The sequence below is a fragment of the Cyphomyrmex costatus genome, unplaced genomic scaffold (genome assembly GCF_001594065.2).
Source record: "Cyphomyrmex costatus isolate MS0001 unplaced genomic scaffold, Ccosl1.0 scaffold8, whole genome shotgun sequence".
Taxonomy (NCBI): Eukaryota; Metazoa; Arthropoda; class Insecta; order Hymenoptera; family Formicidae; genus Cyphomyrmex; species Cyphomyrmex costatus.
In genome coordinates, this window is record NW_017280375.1 from 1,584,743 (window position 1) to 1,604,504 (window position 19,762).

Genomic DNA, 19,762 nt, shown 5'->3' on the forward strand with positions numbered 1-19,762 from the left:
AGAAATTTAGAATTCGCTGGCACGCGCGGAATACTAGAAATCCGAGTTTAACTTTCGGCTAAGGTAATATTTTTTGCAATAAATTTATTTACAGATTTCAATATATTAAGATCTTCTTAAAATGACGCCGAATAAATTGCTAATCAGTTTAATTTGATATCATTATACTGAGGTAGTTTAATTGCGTATCTAAAAATAAATTCGAAAAATCAATTTGGCGCACAATTTGAGAGACTACAAAACGTAGTATAAATTTACATGGAATTATTTAAAGCACTTAAGATTCAATTTCGACAGGTATAGGCACTATTTCTTACTTATTGTATAAAAAAAGAACTTTGCTATTACATAAAAGCAATAATATATTCAGAAATACGCATAATTTAATTAAAATATTTTATATTCCAATAAAAATATATCGAAAAAAAGTACAATTATTTACTTAATAGTCAACTAGTAAAAGTAAAAATGGAAATGTTCATAGATATCTCCGAATTTTTTGATAAAATACTAGTGTGTAAAATTTTAATGTCACCCCATTTTAAATGCCATACATACACAGAGCATTCTATAAAAGGTGTGTATCAGCAGCAGGAAATACTTGAGGCAATATGAAAACGCAACACTAATGAAGTTGAATTAATTTGCGCACAAATGTTTTGAAAGCCGTAATTTGTTTTACAGATACGTAATTTTGTGACAGTGATATATATAATTGCAATTGAACAATTTCGTCAATGTGAGTTGCATATAAAGAGAGAGAAAGAGAGATTTTATAATAAATCTTAGAGTATCTATTTTTGTTGAGTAAAAGATATCAAGATATACATATATATAGTTTCTGATCATCTGCAACGAGATACATTGCAAGATTAAGCGTTTTATCCCGAATCTATTGAACCTAATAATTTATTGATCCGTCTAGTTTTAATTAATAAACTATTATTTATAACATTATTTATAATAAATTTTCAAAATGCTGTCCATTTTGTGTCCATTTATGTGTATAACGTAGCTTGACAAATTATGTCGCTTGTACTTCGCTATTCATCTTTTCATCTACAGTTGCGAAGACGGAATGTAATTGGGCCATCATCTCTTTTTCGTTTCTATCTGATTCTTATAAATAAAATTTGTTAAATGCCTCCGTAAGAAATAATCGAGCCGAGTGTGCATCGTTATGCATACAACAAAATGGAAAACATTTTGAAAACCTATTATAAATAATAATGTTATAAACTTGCTACAAATAATTTAAAAAAATGGTTTATTAATTAACTATGCTGCGGATCAACAAATTATTAGACTCGATACTTAAATTCAAGATAAAATTATCCTAAAATATTAATACATATAATCTTGTAGTGTGTCTCAATCGCGGGTGATCAGAAACACCCTGTATATATATATGTGTATGTGTGTGTGTGTATATATATATATATATATATATGTATGTATATACTTGACTCACACGCAGTCACGCACACACAACATCGACGAAATACTATTAAAGACTGTCAGTTTTACGAAAATTCGCGTATTAAAATTTAAGATATTAAGATCCTATTGCACTAATATTACTTTAACTTTATAAGCGAGGCTTAAAACTCTCTTTTCTCTTTAAAGCCGAGAGAGAAATATCGAGACAGAGAGAGTTTCACAAACCTTGTTTAAGCCTATTTAGTTGGTGTACAACCAAGCCTAAGAGTAAGAAAATGATAATATAGTACTATAATTTTGTTTTATTAGTTTTGTAGATAAACACGCACGCGCGCGCGTTAAAACTCAATACGTATACAATACTCAATTTTTATTTAAAATTGTGTTTTTAATCATGAATGTCAATATAAAGATAATTGTAGAGAAAATATTGTAATTTTGCAGCAATATATATTATAGCATAACTATGCAAACATATTTATGCAACATTTATATAATAAAAGATCATAAATTTATTAATGTGTTACCCAAATATTTATGTTAATAATTGTAAATTTATATCAATTGTCGATAAAGTCACCACTCTTCAATTATCCCCAGACTCTCGGGACTGTCTGGAACCCTATTAATAGTCACGAAAAATTTCAAGGCCGGCTGTCTTTAATAATATCTCGTCGATGATGTATATATATGTACATTATACACACACAAGCCATATATATGCATGTATATATATTATCACGTTTATGATTCAAGTGATGTATCAAATTTTTTTATAAGTATAAAAATGGAAACTTATTTAATAAAATACGCGGAAAATTGTTACTTCTACTCTTCGGCAGTGTAAAGTGAGTAGTATTTTACTGTTAATAATAGGGTGTTTCTTGTAACTCGATCATTTAAAATATTTCTGTTTTTTGTTTTGGATGATACGAGACAATTGGTTTGTTTTCTGTTCCTGCACTATTGAACTAGTACAGATTGAACTAGAACTCTCTTTCTTGCTTTCGACAGATATCAAATTATACCTATTTCACTTTAAGTTCTAAAAGTGTAGTTCAACCACAGAAAACAGATCTATTACTACAGGAAAAAATTGTTCGATTTGAAACAAAATATTTTACTCAACGTTACATTTTTTTGAGACTTTAAGATCACTCCACTTTTTTAAATGGAATTATTTATATGATTTTCTTGCACAACGGATTTCTCTAACCATTCTGCACATAAAAGTATTACGATAGAGATAGCAAGAAAACCAACAGTTTACGAGATATTTTATACTTGTGGTATTTTCTCTTAGGAATGTTTTATAAAAAACAAAAACCAACGGAGATATTTTAAATGATCGAATTAAAGGAAATACTCTATATATATTTTCATCAATCTTAAATTATATTCTCAAAATTAGGATGCACCGAATATCTGGGAAATATTTGGTATCTGGCATTTTTTTTTACTATTCAGCGAGAATGGTTGAATATTAATATCCGGTAATATGTCCGATTGAAATTTTATAATGATAATTTGCTTCATTGATGTAGAATTTTATTCTTTTGAACTAAATTTCTTGCACAGTTCATCTCTCTTTCCTCTTTTTCTTTTTACAAGAAAATACAAAAGATTATTATCGCTATTTTTTTCTTGCTGCCTTTTTTCGGAAGCCATTTTACAGATAACCGAGAAAATATCCGATATCCAGTCAGATAATTGCTCTACCAAATAAAACAATATAACGCCGGGTATGCAATATCTGGTGTCCAATAATTATACGATCCGGTGCATCCCTATTCGAAATATTTTTGAACAAAGTTTTTTGGACTTTATTGGAATCAAGCTTGCTTATTTAAGTTTCTGAAAAATTTTTAAACATTTAAAAGAATAAGACTTAAAACATTTTAATTTTTTTAAAAACAAATTTCTAATTTCCTTTTTGTATTTCCAAAATTTTAGAATCCTAGAATTATATTTTACACTTTATTTTTTTTTTTTATAAATGCTTATATATTAGTATGTGAATCTTAAGGTACTTGTTTTGATCTTTTTGTATCCACGCATTTTAAAAGCTATATTTTACATTCTAAAATAAGCCTTAAATTTTTACATTATTTTAAGTAATTAAAATAACACAGTTAAAATAAAATTTCTCTATCTTAAATTTTTAACAAATAAAATATATATTTCAAATTCTACCTGCTACTGTTACCCTCCTTTTTCAACGTTTTTTTTTCTTTTATTCATAAACGTAATTGGAGCATTGATGTCTCTTCTCGGTAATCAAATCTAAGTAAACAAAGTTTGCAGTGTCTTGATCCGAATAGAAAAACTATACGGCAACAACAGCATGGCCCATCAAACGACTCGGAGTGATCTCTCTTCTTTTTTCTCTTCATACTTTTGCTCTTTCTTCCTTTTTTGTTTTAACATTTAACATTTTTCCAGTATACAATCACCATAGGCAGTCACCCTAACCATCTCGCTTTTTCTTCTCTAGCGATCAATTAACTTTTCTGCTTGACGGAGATTCCTGGTTTCATCCTTCGCTATGTTCTTTTGTCAAGTATAGACAGTATTTTCAATTTGCCTAAGCAGACAGGATCGATATAGTTGGTCGTTTTTTATGCTTGGTGCAAAATGGAAGAACACTCACGCTTCGAAGCTGATTCAGTCTTCGTTGCGTTGCTCACCAGGAAGAAGGATATCAGCAGCTGTGATATACGTCGACTGAAATGATGCGCTTTTCAAGATATAAGACATTTGGCTGCGCTTTGAAGCGGTTTTTCCAAATATCAACGAGGCGGAACATTTCGAGATCCTTCGCCACATAGCGAATGAGTCACATAAAGCAATCCCCTCAGAATCCTCCGTAAGGTGCATTGAGCAACAAGACTGGCTGTATTGCCAGGATTCAGGTGGGGCTAGGAAGCAGCCATCGAAATTGAAGTCGGCAGGCTCTGATTGCTCTGTACCGCGTGCGCCGGTATCTGATTGTAAGGATGATTACTATTACACAGCACCGTGTAGATGTTTTCCACATTGCTGAGCTTTTCAAAGAAGGGGATTAAATCCAGTAGCTCAGAGTCCGTCATATCATCGAACCAAGATGCTACTGGAACCTATAAACAAATATTATCTGTATTATTAATACGTTAAATGCTACAGTGGTGCCGAAGGACTTTCCGTTTATATGTCACACCAGTCTCAGATTTTTCAAAATATTTGATAGATATGCTTTAGAGAATACAAATATACTGTCTTTTGTGTGACAGACGATTCATTAATCCTGGCGCCGAGCTTATTTTATTTCTTTTCGTTTGTGGTGCACAATATCATCAATGGAGAGACATGCGTGGTGCATGGGCTAAAGTAAACAAAAGAATAAATGACAAAGTGATGCTAGGACAATTAACAAATCGTCTCTCAATCACACAAAAATAAAGCATAGTTTTGTTCTCTAAAACAAATCTATCAAATATTTTAAAAAATGTTTGCAACCAGCGTGGTGTTTATTTATTATTTAATGTTAATCACTTAACAAATTCATTTAATGCCTCATTTGATTATAAAAATAAAAATAATGATATAAATTTTATTCAACACCAAAAAAATTAGTCTTTTTCATATTATTATAAATATATAACTTACAGCATTATCTGGATGGAAAATGTAACTGGCAGGACTATTATCTACAATAATGATTTGTTGCAAATCCCGTCCTAATTTGTTCAAATCCTTAACGTAATTTCCTCTATGGAACACACAGGATTCTCTGAATAACCTTGCTCTAAATACCCCCCATCGATCTAACAAATCTGCTACTGGGTCGGCATACTACAAATGTATAAAATAATTTGTAGAATTTTATTTTCTTTATTTTTTTCAAGTCTCATAATTCTATTAAATTTTTTATAGTAAAAGTAATTTTCTCTATTTTATGATTACATCTCTCTGAAGATAAAGTAATCTTTTTAACAAGATAATTTTTCATATATAAAAATATTAATAATGTAACAATACAATTTACTAGTATATAAATGTTTGAAATCTCTATTGCACCTTTTATTGGCTAGTAAATTTACAATAAATTAAATATTATACAAATGTTAAATCAATTATTGCAAAAGCATGTTTAATTATACTAATATACTTTAACTAAAATTTGTAATATTTCATATTTCAAAATAATTACTTGTTTGTTTATAAACCTACCTTAGCTAAACTTGCAGTGAACAATACACATTCATATAATTCACCCATTCTCTGTAAAAATTCGTCCACATAAGGCCTCTTTAAGACGTACACTTGATGTACCGTTCCATCAATCTCTACAGGAACAACAAAGTCTGCATTGTTGATCGGTTTGAAAGAACTATGCACCAGAGTTTCGTCTAAATCGATTACCATGCACTTTTTGTGCATGTCTTGGTGCCTAACTGGTGGTAAGAGAAATCTTGGAGAACCAGTGCCAGGTGGTGGCGACCCACGTCCCTCACCTTGTAAAGAACTTGCCTTGGAGCTCTTTGAACTGCCACTACGACCTCTTCCAAAGCAACAGAACAGTGAGCGTAAGAGCCCACGTCCTCTTGGCTTCTTGCTATTTGACGAAGTATTGTTGGCTGCTTCATTTTCTCGAGGTAACTGAGCTATAATACAAAGAAAACAAAAGTAATAAATAATTACCAGTGTCAATTAATGTTATGCAAATGTTGCAGATTAAATTTGAAAAATATATTTAAGTTTGCAATATAAATTACATTTCCTTAAACTGTATGTACATTTAAATAAATTTTACTACCTTTCATACTTGTTGTACATACATATGTAACGCATACTGGGACAAAAATTTATGAAAGTATCAGGAACTTAATATTTTTGAGATGTGATTTTAGAAATTTTTATAGATTAAGGTTAAAAAGGTAATGTCTCTTTTTCTGCACATGTATATATATACATATTTTTTCAAATTTTATTGACACAGAAGCATACCGATCATCCAATCTAAACTGATACTACCAAATAAAATAAGCAATTGCATCTTGTGCATATGTATGTATGCACAATCATGGAAGCGGCCGACGTGCTGCATTTAATCTTTTACAGCGAGTCTTTTTTTGCTGTCTTTATGGCTTGCCCTTAGAGTCTCATAAAAGGCACGTGAAAGGTTAAAGGGCATAAGAAAATAAGAAAATTTGTGACATCGCTCAGTGGATGTGCTATGTAAAACAATTTAAAATGGTAAAATGACAAGGGATGACAACTACGGTCGAGGAGCAGAAAGTGACAGAAAGGAGGAGAAAACGACATACGAGAAGTTGTTGCGGATGGGACGGGAGGCAAGACGAGGAGTGAAGTTAGGCAACGTAGAGAAACGCGGATGCGGAGTTCCGTAACAGGTGCGGAGGATATAAAATCTCGGCAGCATCTGGTGGAGTGTGTTGCGGCCGCGGGGGTGGAGGGAAGACAGGATGGCACAGATATATTTACGCGGTACGCACCTTTCTCGCTGTTGAACGCGCCTAACTCGTCATCCCGCGACACTTGGGTGATAATGGACGATGCGTCCATTTAAACATTAGTCGGTGGTCCCTGCGTGCTCGATCGCAAATTCCGTTAGTGCGCGCGCGCACGCGCCAGCCGACGGGCGAGGGAGCGAGCAAGCACAAACGTGCGACAAGCGCGCGCGTACGAGAGAGAGAGAGAGAGAGAGAGAGACAAAAAGGAGCGCAACGGTTCCGCGCGCACGAGACAGGGATGAGCGAGACAGAGCCCGAGATCTGACGCGCGAGTGAGAGAGAAGGAGAGAGAGAGAGAGAGAAAGAAAGCGAGCACACATACAAGCTAACCTCACTCTCTCGCGTGAAGCCTCCTCTCGTCCTCCCTCCCCACTACCGCGACTACCGCCGCTACCGGCACCACTATTCTCCCCTCCACTGTCCTTACTACGTAGATGAGCGCGCGACGAATGGAGACGCATAGGCGCAGGCACGGTACACTCACGGACAACAGTACGCGTAAAATACGTTGGAGTCTTACGAGAACGTCTACGTGCGGGTTGAAACGCGAGATCTTCCTCGAAATGACGATTTGCGTTGAGAAAATGAAATAATGTTGCGTGTCTCATGAAATCTCTTCTGGAGTACACTCTACGTCCCCTCTCTCTCTCTCTCTCTCTCGGATCACTCGCGACAACTCGGTGACGCGCTTTTTTCCTTTCCTTTTTCACATGCCACACCTATCGCTCATTGCGCAGTTGATTGCTATTCCAACAGTGCATCACCAGGGCCACACATGGTTCGTTTTTATACCGCACACGTTTCGTGGAAATGAGCGATGCGCGACGTGTGTTCATATGAGCGTAGTACATACACACGTACTCCGGTTCGCGAAACACGAGCAGTCAACAGGACACCAATTGCACGCTCTCGACGCGCGCGACTCCGGCGTGTGGTTTTGTAGTATACACGCAGTATATCGTTATACCCTCGACCTTGAACACACGAATAGGAGTCTATTTCTTCGACTGGATCGAATCATGTTTATTACTAATATATTTACAGCACTCTCACCTCACGCAACCACGACGACACGAGAGCTTAACGCGAAAGACAATTACGTACACATTTTGTACACATTTATTCTGATGCGCAAAGCAACATCCTAGAACTTCACGCTATATATAACTCGAGCTTTGATACGGTGAATGAAAAACTAGATACATCAAAATTTGATGCATTAATCGCTACTGGTTAGTTGTTGTTAGTGCAAGCTGTAAATTACAGTTCAACAGAATAATTTTTAATAATTTAAAAAGTTCGTATTTACATCGAGAATTGAAATTACGTTAAGATCGATTTAATGGAATTCGACCATTTCAAATAAAGGTACCTTTACATAGTAGCGTCAAATGTCGAACATCAAGCTGTGGGCTTGCTATTCGTCAATTTTGATCACATGACCTGTTTTTAGCGAACAGTAAGCTCATAATGGGTGCATCCAAACACGACCGTTCACTGAGCGCTCATTGAGCTCTTTCATCTGATTGGTCTATATTTTAGATTCTAATGGAATATGCTAATCGGATGATAGAGCTCACTGAGCGGCCCATGATGTAAAAAAAACAGGTGTATCATTCCCGTGCTATCAGAATTTTGGTTAATATATTATTAAATTCGTGAGTCTTTTTATTATATAAATGCGGTTGATAATAAATGCGATTGGTTTGTGTGATCTTAAGACTGAACTAAAAACGGTTTTGAATATGATAACTGACTATGAATACCGGCCATATGTCACGTGTTATTATACAGATCGTAGTGAGCCAATAAAAAATGCCTAGAAGTACAGAGCGAAGTGGAGCGAAGTTTAAACGCTAAATTAATCGTATCATAAATATAATTAACCCTTTATCGGCACTGATAATACGTTATTAATTTCATGATTTATTAGTGTCGTAGACATGTATATATGTTTAAAACCTAATAATACTCGATTTTTATTAAAATTGTAATTTCTATGTTATCATCCGAGTTCGATTATCAATAGAGAATGGTCGCGTTCAACGGACTCAACAGTTGAATGAACGCTCGCTATTATTGGTGTATTCTTTTAGATCATCCAATCAGAATTTTTAATCTAGAAGAATGCACCAAAATAGCGAGCGCTCACTCAACTGTTGAGTCTGCTGAACGCGCTTAATGATAACTGCAGAGAAAATATTGTAATTTTTCGACAATATATAAGATATTATAACATTAAAAGTATGCGTACTTATTTACACCGCATTTATATAATAAAAACATTCACGAATTTAATAATCTATTAGTCAAAATTCTAAAAGCACATGTGCAGTCGCAACCATATTGAATCCTGACATCTTGAGTGATTTTTGATTGGTTATTATTTTAGACGACTGCGCATCCATAGAAATGGTACATCTGTCTTTTTACATCCATGATTACATCAACGTGTAATTTCGACGTAATCAAGTATGAACGTAGTCCATGATTCAGATCAATCCACGATCAATCCGAATATACTGGTATTATAAAAACCACTTTTTCCATTTTAGCTGTTTTTTTAATTTACCTTATATTAGACGAATGTAAATAAATATATGTTATATAAATTGATGATAAATTATTAATTACATAAATGTTTTTTTTTTTGTTGCACTTGCAGAGTTATACAATATATTGTATTGGTTTAAATTTATAGAAAAATGGGGTTTTTAACAACTGTGAACAGGCAATCGGTGTTACCGATTTTACTTGGCATATCTTTAACAACTTTTGGACTATCAGTGGCAATTTTGTTGTATACTATGGTTGAAAAGGTAAAGCTTGCTTTCTTGACAAAAAATTTTTTTATACTGTGTTTTCTCAATTGCTAACTTGTTTATAAAGTGTTCAATAAAGTTTATTTATTTCATATACAAGCTTATTAATGTTGCAGGATGATGATGATAAAAAGAAATATAATCAGATAGCAACATCTAAACGCAAAGAAATTTGTGTAGAATTTAAAATTCCTGAGAAATATGTATCTGCTGTCATTGGTAAAGGTGGAACTGTTATAAGAAATATAGAAGAATTAACTAATACACATATTAAAATGGAAAAGGCAAACTTATCTTGTCTAGATCGTGTCTGTTACCTTCGGTCTGATAACACAGAAAACATTTACTCAGCACAGAATATGATACAATCTATAATAAACAATCTACCTGTCATCGAAACCTTTGAATTGTTTATTCCTTACGAAGTTTCTAAAAGAATTTTTAAAAGAAATTGGAATGATATTGGATTTGCACAAATGATTCAAAAAACTCATGGTACAAAACTTATACTTGAGAGTGAACCTCATAAAACTGAAAGTATGTTTCTAATATTTACATCAAATTTATAACATTATTATTATGTTACTACAATAGTTATTGATATTTTATAGCTGGATTCAAGAGAAGGATAATACTAAAGGGAACTGTTGATCAAATAGCAGCAGCCATTAATCAAATAGAAGACAAAGTTCAAGATGAAATTGTAGCTGAAGATAAACTAGGAATGCAAGTTGCGGCTGCAATAATATCTACATCCGAACATGTTGATACTGATATTAAAAATACAACAGACAATTCTGATATTGAAATTTATCAGTTATTAGTGCCACATGAAGCTTGTGGAACGATCATAGGAAGAAATGGATACACAGTGCAAGAAATTGAAAAAATCTCTGGCGCAAAAATCATGCTTGAAAATGTTAATGAAAGTATATATTATTTTTTAACATTTCTTTCATAATTTCTCTGAATTGATAAGATATTTAATTATTAACTGTATTATGATGTACGATTAATTTATAAATTAAATTTAGATAGATAAGCTTCATTATTAAGCATCTAGATTTGCTTTAACCAAAAATAGGACACATTTGTTTTTGGATTAATCCCTGTATTCTGTTGGAGTCTATAATAGCAATTAATGCAATAGTAATTTTTTTTCTAGGTGATCAAAGAACTGTAACAATAATTGGGACTGGTAAACAAATAGAACTAGCTACTAATCAGATAAAAAATAAAATTAAAGAGGATACTGAATTTCATAACGAAGGGAATTATCAATCTACAAAGACCATAAAAAGAATATTTGATTCTCCATGTAACAATGGTACTAGAACATTTAATAATGTTTCAAAAACTGTGTTAGAATAAGATATTTGGAAAAAAATTATATTTGTGAAACATTTGATTTTTGTATATTGTACTATAATTAAATTTTGATTTTGGTAGATGGTGTAATGGAAATCTATGTATCTGCAATGGAAACGCCAAGTTTGTTTTGGATTCAAGTGGTTGGTACTGCAAATACTGATTTACAAGATTTAGTGCACAATATGACAAAGTATTATGATGACAATGAAAATCGTCAGCTTCATACTTTAAAAAACGTAAATATAAACATAGTTATGAGTCTTATGATTCTGCTTATAATTGATCCATTAGTACTAATTAATTATATCTATAACCATTTATGTGTTGATTCTAGATAACAGTAGGCCAAATGGTAGCAGCCAAATTTAAATATGACAACAAGTGGTATCGTGCAGAAGTTATATCCATCATAGAATCTTTTGAATACAAAGTCTTTTTTGTGGATTATGGAGATTTGGAAATTGTTTCTATAGATGATATATTAGAACTTCGTACAGACATGTTAAGCTTACGCCTACAGGCTGTAGAGTGTTCATTGGCAAACGTAAAGCCACGGTAAATTAATATCTCACTGATCAATGGATTTTACGGAACGGTTATCAATTATTCTCCAACGAAACATAATATTTTTAGAGAAAGTAAGTGGAGCTCCGAAGCTAATGACAAGTTCGCCGAACTTACTCATTTAGCGAGATGGAAACCGCTCGTTGCTCAAGTTAAAGGCTACAAAGAACGTCCGGTTGGTTACGGAGGATCACGCCGTGAAAATTCACTGATTCCTTGTATTGATCTGTGTGACAAAGATAACGATAAGGTGAGACAAAAGAGATAAAAAGATTTATACATTTCGTAAATCTTGAACTAGGTTCTCAATGTTTTTAATTTATATAACGTAAATACTTTTCGGTTTTATGAAGTGTTTAGATTTTTTATGTTTTTGAACACGCAATTTTGAGCGTGTTTGAAAATGTTCCCTATTTTTTATTGAATCGTATTGGGAGTCAATTTGTGTATTTTAAAATGAAGTGAGAACAAATAAGTAATGAATAAGTACAAAAATGAAAATTACGTTTTGCCTTTTTTCGATTTTCTTTAAAACAAGGCAAAAAACCAGCATATCTAGAATAAAGAATTTTTTCTTTGTTTATCGATCCCTTACATACTCTCAAAGTTTGGCTATTTAAATTTGAGACATCGTGTATACTTATTTGTTTAAAAATTTTATGAATTTTTTTTATTGTCACAGGACATTAATATTGGAGACAGTTTGATACAATTGGGAATGGCTCAAATTGGAAAGCTTGGATCATAAGATTCAACGATGGCGGTTTTAACGGTGGTTTTAATGTGCTGCTGTCTTTCGATCTGGGCAATGTAGGTTTAGATTTAGTAAGCATTATTTCAGGATCAGGAGAATTAAGTCTCACTTCAGGAACGTTCATGGGCGATTCTGTTCTAGAGCAACTGGTCATTATGTCTAAATTGAGATATTCGTTTGACAGCAAATTCGGTGTTGTCTCGTGATAAATGTCATCTTCCATTTACACCATCTTTACCTGATTCTTTATATCTTGACTGAACGCGGTTCAATTATGATGACGCCAATGTCAGTCTGAAGAAATAATTAAATTATAGCGATACATTAAAAGAGGTAATAATATTTCTTTCTTTATATTAAATATTAGAGGGTTTCTATAATAAGCTATTACTTTTAACATTATAAGTTATAAACCGTAAGAAATCGATCACCAATCACAGTAAAATGTGAAAAGTCGACTGTGATTGGATTCTTTATGATGTTATAACTTAGATTTAAAGCTTAGGTAATGGCCTTTTGTAAATCGAAAAAATATTAAAAAAGGATATCGAAAAAGATATCTTTTTTTTGCTGATCGAAACAAACCTTGAATTTGAATGTTTTTTCATAATTTCAAGGAATTTAGATATGGCAGTGTTTGCTGGTATTACTGGTATCTGGATAAAATTATCTATAAATAATTAGATGATTAGATAAAGTTTCTCTTTACTAGAATACATATTATCTTCATTTTAATAGTTGGATAAAAAAGTATTACCTTTCTCGAATTATCTAGATAATTTCATCTTTGTCAAAGAAAACGTAACTAACTACCTCTCTTCGATTTTGATTAGCTTTTAGTATATTGCTCTATGGAGAAAAATAAGAGATACGTTTTTTTTTATATTAGTTGAGTCACACATTAAAGGGGTAAAAACCTGCTTTGAAAAAAATCGGTTATTTTTTAAAAATTAGAAAAGGTACACGTGAGTACGGCACAGAATTTGATGCGCAAATATTACAATACAATATACAATTAAGTAATCAAAATTAAACATAAATTTATTCAACTTGCTTAGAATTCGAAAGTTTCAGTTACATTTGGGGCTATCCTCAGTGAAATTATAGATAGTTTAGAACAATAGTTTCTCCTGCAATCCTGCATAACAGGTCGAGTGATTGCTCGGATGTAAATTTAAAATCAACATGGTTCTATGCCAGTGATGATTTCAAATTAAAAACTTGCAGACAAGAGTGCAAGAAACGCATACAAAACTTTTATCTAAAAAACAAATAAAGATAATATTCTGGTAAAGATAAGTTTTATCTGATCATCTAATTACATCTACATTTTATCTAGATATCAGTAAACACTGTCTGCAACGTTATTGAAAAATTACTGAGAAATACTCCTAGCAACATCGCACAGATTACTGATATTTTCGAATTCAAGGCATTTTCCCAGGGTTTTATTGATTTTTAATATCGGGCGAGTTTTTTAATTCATCGATTGATCAATCGATGAATTAAAAAACTCGTCCATCATGAAATGATCATCTCTGAATTCAACACACTCGAAATTATAAAAAAAGAACTTCACTTGAATTTAGGATTTATTTTGATTAGCAAAAAATTAATCTTTTTCGACACCGTTCTGTGTTAAGAACAAAAACACATATGTAATACGTATAATACTGACAAAAAAAGGCTACTGGGTTTCTCTTTGCCTTTAATAAAACTTAATTAATTATTAGAGGAAATAAAAATATATTTAATGCGTATTTTTATTAGCAATTAATTGTGTGTGTGTGTGTGTGTGCGTGTGCGTGTGCGTGTGCGTGTGTGTGTGTGTGTGTGTGTGTGTGCGTGTACGTGTGTATGTGTGAACAAATCAATAAAATAAAATGTTAAACTAAAGTAACTCTTTCAGTAATATCAAGATTAAATTTTTTTTATTAATTATTGTGTAAGTTTATTTGTTTACATCGTCTAAAAATGACGTTAAATGTGATAAGAAAGAAAAAATATTGATATAATTTTTATAGTATGTATAGTTATAAGTTTCAAATACAGACAATTGTATAACGACGAAAAAAACAAATTTTGTCAATTATATAATGTAAATAAAAGAATAAAAATTGTTTTGAAAAATTTACTGTTGAAGTTATTAAATCTTAAATCATCATGCTAAATCGACAAGCGAACCAGAACGAATTATGAGAAGAACAATGTATGGGAAAAGAAAGAATAATCAAAAAGATCGAGAGTATTAAAGCGTAACTTAAGAAGAAGGATATAATGATTTTTTTTGTGTGTATTTTACTGCACGTTTCAATAAATCGCGGTCGTACTAGCTTAGCGCGACAACTGACTCGTAATGAGATAAACACGGTGCAAGAAGTGGCTAGAATTGTCGATTTCTGTCAAAGATTAGAAAGCTGTGGTGAAGCGAAATGTATAAAACTGCAACGACGGACTTCCTCTCTTTAGTTTGACGAATTAAATTCCTGTTTACTTTCAGTTTATCACAAGAATAATGAATAATTTGGTAAATAACAAATTTATTGTATAATAATCATTTTATTTATCTCTTTATATCGAATTAATTGCATTCTCGAACGAATATATTATTTTGTTTTTCAATAATAAACAAAATCAATAAAAATATTTCACAAATTTTGGAACTAATTTTCATTTTTATTTGTGTTCTTTTCTTATATTGAAAAAATTTATTTTTAATTATCGTTGAAAACCAATAAATCAATAATTAAGGTGATTTTTTAGTAAATTGAGTTACAATAAAAATGTCTTCTAATTTTTTTATATAATTAGTTAAAGTAAAACCTACTTCTAACACGTAAGAATCGGAGACGCTTATTCTTTGAATATAATGTACACAATATTATTATAGACCTCTATAAAAAACGAGATTATACTAGTTAAAAAATTATGATTGTAATGGTAAAAAAAATAACAAGTCAACGGCTATTCTGGAAAAATATACATTTATAAATATTTAATGTTAAAATAGTATGAAATATTGTGTAACAATGGCTGTTTTGATTTCAAAATCATCAAAAAAACATGAAAAAAGGATAACTATATTATTATCTACCTCGCGAATGAAATCGATATGCATATTACCTCTCGACACATAGTTATTGTAAACGTTTTTGAATAAAACCTGTATGTGTAAGCTGCATTCGGGAAGGCACTATTAGTGCTGTTTGTGTTTTTATCTTTGTTTTACTTTTAATGAATGAATGAATGATAAAGATAGAATGACATAATAGCGTTTCTCCAAACGTACTTTTGTAGCAGAATGATAAGAATAATTAAAATATTTGTTGTCAAATAAATATCCAATTCATAGATGATCTACAGACAGTAAATGGGTAGGGAAAGCCATTGATAGGCTTTCAGTTTATTAAATAAAATTTGATTATTTTTTTCAGGATATTATATTGACGTTGCTGTGCGTCGTTTGCGGTATATTAGGAGATCGACGTTACATCGCTATTCCTGTCGATAATATTGACAGTATCGACGTCATCGAGGTGAATTCAATCGCACCTTCGTTATCAAGGGTAGAAAGACAAACGGAGGGGTATATACCCGTTGCTGTATCTAGCGTTTCTCATCAAGACGATTCCAAGATGCAGTATTCCGAGCAATCGGCCGCGCATGTCCTGGACTATGTTGATTTTGGTGGACATACCGGCTCCAATGGAGCTTACAGCTGGTATGCTGATTATCCGGCTCATCGTTTGTAATTTTCTGAAATAATAGCTTACGGGGACAAATCGAAAAGAATATAGAACATCATGAAACATTGTTAGTATAGTACATAATATTAGAAGTTATGTATGTATAATTGTTTTTATAGCGACAAAAACCGCATAAACAAATATTAAATTGGAAGTTTTTAGATAAAAGTAATATAATAGTAAAAGTAAGATTTAATAAAAATAAATAATACAACTGTCAGAGTTTTAACATAAGCAAGTTCAATATTTTAATATCGAAAGATTAAAGGTTTTCATTTTCAAGAAAAGTTTTCTCGACGAAAAAAAATAATGTATAACTTGAGATCAAGTTTTCTTTATTTTCTGGTATTTATTACAATAAATAGTGATGGAGATTGACATCTCATCATTTCTGCATTAACATTTAGCTAAATATCCATGGATCTAAAAATCCAGCGATGGAATTACGTATCAATCCTCATCGTTGTTACAATAAATCAAAAAATGTCGCAATCATCGGTAAGACAATATATAGGTACAGCCTCAGGATATGATTATATTTGTATTTATACAGCCAAGTGTAATGCCTACACTTTATATATGCGTCTCTTTTAAAATGTACAGATATATATATATATATATATAAAATACAATACATAAAATACATATACGTACGCTAAAAACATTTACTCATCGAAAGCTCATAAGCTACGCGAAAATATTAAATTAAACAAAGTTAGTAATATTTGAGGATCTTGAGTAGTTGTTGCGGTCATATTGAATCTCGACATCATAAACGAGAAATGACACAAAGCTGTTTTATGTGTCATTTGTAAATAAAAAAAATTAGGATAAAACAAAATAATAATATCACTTTAAAACTCTTATATGGAAGAAAGTTTTCCTTATCTACCTTAACAGCACTGTTGACAGGTGGATTTTCCGTTAAATTTGAAACATTTATCTTTCCACCGAAATTTTTTGGTGGAACAAAAATTAGAAGAATTTTTTGGAAGGAAAATACAAAGAAATATCCAAATTCCGATTAAAATATCGAAAAATTTATAATACATGGAAATAACTTTGAGCAGACCTAGCAACATTCCTTGACAGTCAGTAAAAATAATTCTAAAAGGCACGTATAGTGAATATGCTATGTGTATGTGCATTAATAAACGCTAATAAACGCACTTCTAATAAATGTGTGCCTCTTACGTCTATTTACTGACTGATAGGATCGAGAGGATAGCTTTTTCTATTTTTAAATGTTTTAGAGCAATTTCATTATTTTATTTTACTCCAATTCTCTTTACTTACAAATGGCAAGAAACTTATTTTTCCCTTATGACGTCACAATCTAATATGGTTACAACTACTCAAGAGTGACTGTCATACGCAGACCATCTTCATCTTTTTTAGTTCCAGTAGAAAATACACATCGAAAAAAAGTTTTATATCGATTAAATTTAATACTTACTCATGTGATGCAGAGAAATAGCGTCAATAATACTAATACATTATACAATGGAGGAAATAAAACGTCAATAAGTGATATTATATAAGAAAAATTATTTCTTATCTTCATATAAAGAGAGAAATTCATGAAAATGGAGTAAGACGCGAAACTTTTTTCGATATGTATATTAATAAGAATTAATTAATCGCAGTAGCCAAAATGAGCACAAATTTATCCTTTTTCTTTGAACGAGGAACACAGTTCTTTAACAATCTAACGTTACAATATCGCGGCAAGCAAACATCATCATCGTCGAGATTACTCTGAAATATACAATCATAATGCGTGTAGCACGATGCAAAATAAAACACCAGTGTTTGTTGCATATATAGCCTCTCAGTTATTGATAGAAGCTGTTGATTAATTTTGATTATTTCAGTTGAAAATTAATTGGCGGCTGATTCTATCTGTTCTTTTATTTTCAATCACATGAAACTGTAATTTAATTCTCTCGTTTTCAATTTTTTTATCGTTACTATTTGTTCTTATTTTCAGAACACCCACTGATACAACGATACAATTAATTTTCTTAAAGATATTTTCGATCTTCATTTTTCTCTCATCATTTCTTAGAAAATCAGATACAGTAATACATTGATACAGCGGAATTCATCATTATTTTTGCAGATAGTGGCAATAATCCACTCATTAAAGGTATCACATAAACGGAGTTGAATAATATATTATTGAATATACATGTATGTATACAGGGTAAAGTAAAGCGGACAAAACTGAGTGGACTGTCGAAAAGTCCTGTACTATTTGATGATTAACTGAGAAATCAATTATTGAAATTTTTCGAATGAGTATCATGCTTAGTACCATCCCTACTGCCAAATGTAAAGGCACAGCAAAATACGACAGCCTAACAAATTATTAGGTAGAAAGTTGTTTACTATAACAAGCGGCAATGGCAACGTACGAGTGGAAAAGAAAACAAAGAGTGGAAAGAAAATACTTCCCCGTATAGAATGATTGTATCTTGCCGTGTACTTGTATCTGATAATAGATCGAGTGGATAAGCGCTCATTTGACGATTTTTAATAATTCAAGGTTGCTATAGACCTGGAAAACTAAGAAAATTTAAATTGGAAAACCAAATCAAGATTTCGTGATATAAGTTTCTAAATATATGTCGTTTTTAATAATACAGGATAACTTTTTTACAATCCCTGCTTCTAAATATTAAAATTTACATATTTGATATTAGTTATAAAAAAATTTTCTATTTTCTGTTATTTGGAAAACTTGGAAAAGTCAGGGAATTTCAAAATTCATTTTCTGTGGCAACCCTGTAATTAATTTTTTATTAATTTTCAAAATAGTATAGGATTTTTCACATAACAAACCGCTCAATTTGGTTCACTCTATCTTTTTATGATCCGGTCATTATCGGACACCTTGTATATGTATATACATTTAGTGCATACATACATATATACATACATACATATATACATACATATATAGATATATACAGGATGTTTATTGAGTATGTTAAAAGATTTTAAGGGGTGATTCCTCATACTGAGATGGGGCAATGATCAATTATATTAAAATTCTGATATCATTTTATCCTTGTTGTTCACTAATTACTAAACAAGGATAACATAATACATGGAAAGCATAATACTAGGGTGGGAATCTGAACGTGTCATAAGAGGCACACTAGTCGCATCTTTTTATTTTGATTGATTTACGATTGACATAACTCATGGTGGAATAACTATGATTGCATAACTGGCGTTGCCAATAATGCAAATCATCATTTTTTGGCACAAAGCTGCAACGTAAATAATAAACTTTCATTTTATTTTGAAATTATATGGGTTTATGCATTATGAAGCGTAAGGGCTATAGCACAAAAAAAAATTTAAGCAATAAAACATAAGTAGTAAGTGAATTGGCCAATCATAGTAAAGACCGTAAGATCATAATGTAAGCAGGAACCAATCCAATATATTATCAATAAAAAACTTGAACGATTTTTTACTTAAAAAAAAAAACCGAAATTTTTTAATACTCAATATCTTTTAAACTAAGCCATTTCAAACATA

General features: G+C 31.5%; 3 protein-coding genes across 6 annotated transcripts; 2 read left to right on the top strand and 1 right to left on the bottom strand.

Moving 5' to 3' along the window:
• Window positions 1–3,592: 3,592 nt before the first annotated feature.
• Window positions 3,593–7,225, bottom strand: hzg (CTD small phosphatase herzog). Of its 3 annotated transcripts, none has more exons than XR_001940936.1 (5): window positions 6,936–7,225; window positions 5,650–6,083; window positions 5,086–5,271; window positions 4,128–4,556; window positions 3,593–4,024 (listed from the first exon to the last, which is right to left on the bottom strand). XR_001940936.1 is itself a non-coding variant. In XM_018549222.1 (4 exons), the coding sequence occupies exons 1-4, from the start codon at window positions 7,003–7,005 to the stop codon at window positions 4,359–4,361; spliced, it is 888 nt and encodes a 295-aa protein (XP_018404724.1). In that variant the 5' UTR covers window positions 7,006–7,225; the 3' UTR covers window positions 3,593–4,358. The 3 variants fall into 3 exon arrangements, 1 of the variants encoding a protein (XP_018404724.1); XR_001940935.1 differs by having other exon boundaries at window positions 4,091–4,556; XM_018549222.1 differs by having other exon boundaries at window positions 3,593–4,556.
• A 2,192-nt stretch (window positions 7,226–9,417) lies between these two features.
• On the top strand, window positions 9,418–12,778 carry papi (tudor and KH domain containing protein papi). Of its 2 annotated transcripts, none has more exons than XR_001940938.1 (10): window positions 9,418–9,478; window positions 9,655–9,772; window positions 9,892–10,312; window positions 10,387–10,704; window positions 10,941–11,102; window positions 11,225–11,382; window positions 11,481–11,701; window positions 11,780–11,960; window positions 12,393–12,520; window positions 12,606–12,732. XR_001940938.1 is itself a non-coding variant. In XM_018549261.1 (10 exons), the coding sequence occupies exons 2-10, from the start codon at window positions 9,659–9,661 to the stop codon at window positions 12,723–12,725; spliced, it is 1,722 nt and encodes a 573-aa protein (XP_018404763.1). In that variant the 5' UTR covers window positions 9,418–9,478; window positions 9,655–9,658; the 3' UTR covers window positions 12,726–12,778. The 2 variants fall into 2 exon arrangements, 1 of the variants encoding a protein (XP_018404763.1); XM_018549261.1 differs by having other exon boundaries at window positions 12,393–12,445; window positions 12,632–12,778.
• A 2,201-nt stretch (window positions 12,779–14,979) lies between these two features.
• On the top strand, window positions 14,980–16,216 carry LOC108781248 (uncharacterized). Its single transcript, XM_018549165.1, has 2 exons — window positions 14,980–14,991; window positions 15,899–16,216. The coding sequence occupies exons 1-2, from the start codon at window positions 14,980–14,982 to the stop codon at window positions 16,214–16,216; spliced, it is 330 nt and encodes a 109-aa protein (XP_018404667.1).
• Window positions 16,217–19,762: the final 3,546 nt, after the last annotated feature.

Coding starts and splice junctions, on each gene's coding strand:
- hzg (XM_018549222.1), bottom strand. CDS start 7,005: ATGGACGCATCGTCCATTATCACCCAAGTGTCGCGGGATGACGAGTTA. Junction 5,272..5,649: donor TCACTGCAAGTTTAGCTAAG/GTAGGTTTATAA, acceptor ATACATTTGTAG/TATGCCGACCCAGTAGCAGA. Junction 4,557..5,085: donor TTTTCCATCCAGATAATGCT/GTAAGTTATATA, acceptor ATTTGTTTATAG/GTTCCAGTAGCATCTTGGTT.
- papi (XM_018549261.1), top strand. CDS start 9,659: ATGGGGTTTTTAACAACTGTGAACAGGCAATCGGTGTTACCGATTTTA. Junction 10,705..10,940: donor GCTTGAAAATGTTAATGAAA/GTATATATTATT, acceptor TTTTTTTTCTAG/GTGATCAAAGAACTGTAACA. Junction 11,961..12,392: donor GTGACAAAGATAACGATAAG/GTGAGACAAAAG, acceptor TTATTGTCACAG/GACATTAATATTGGAGACAG.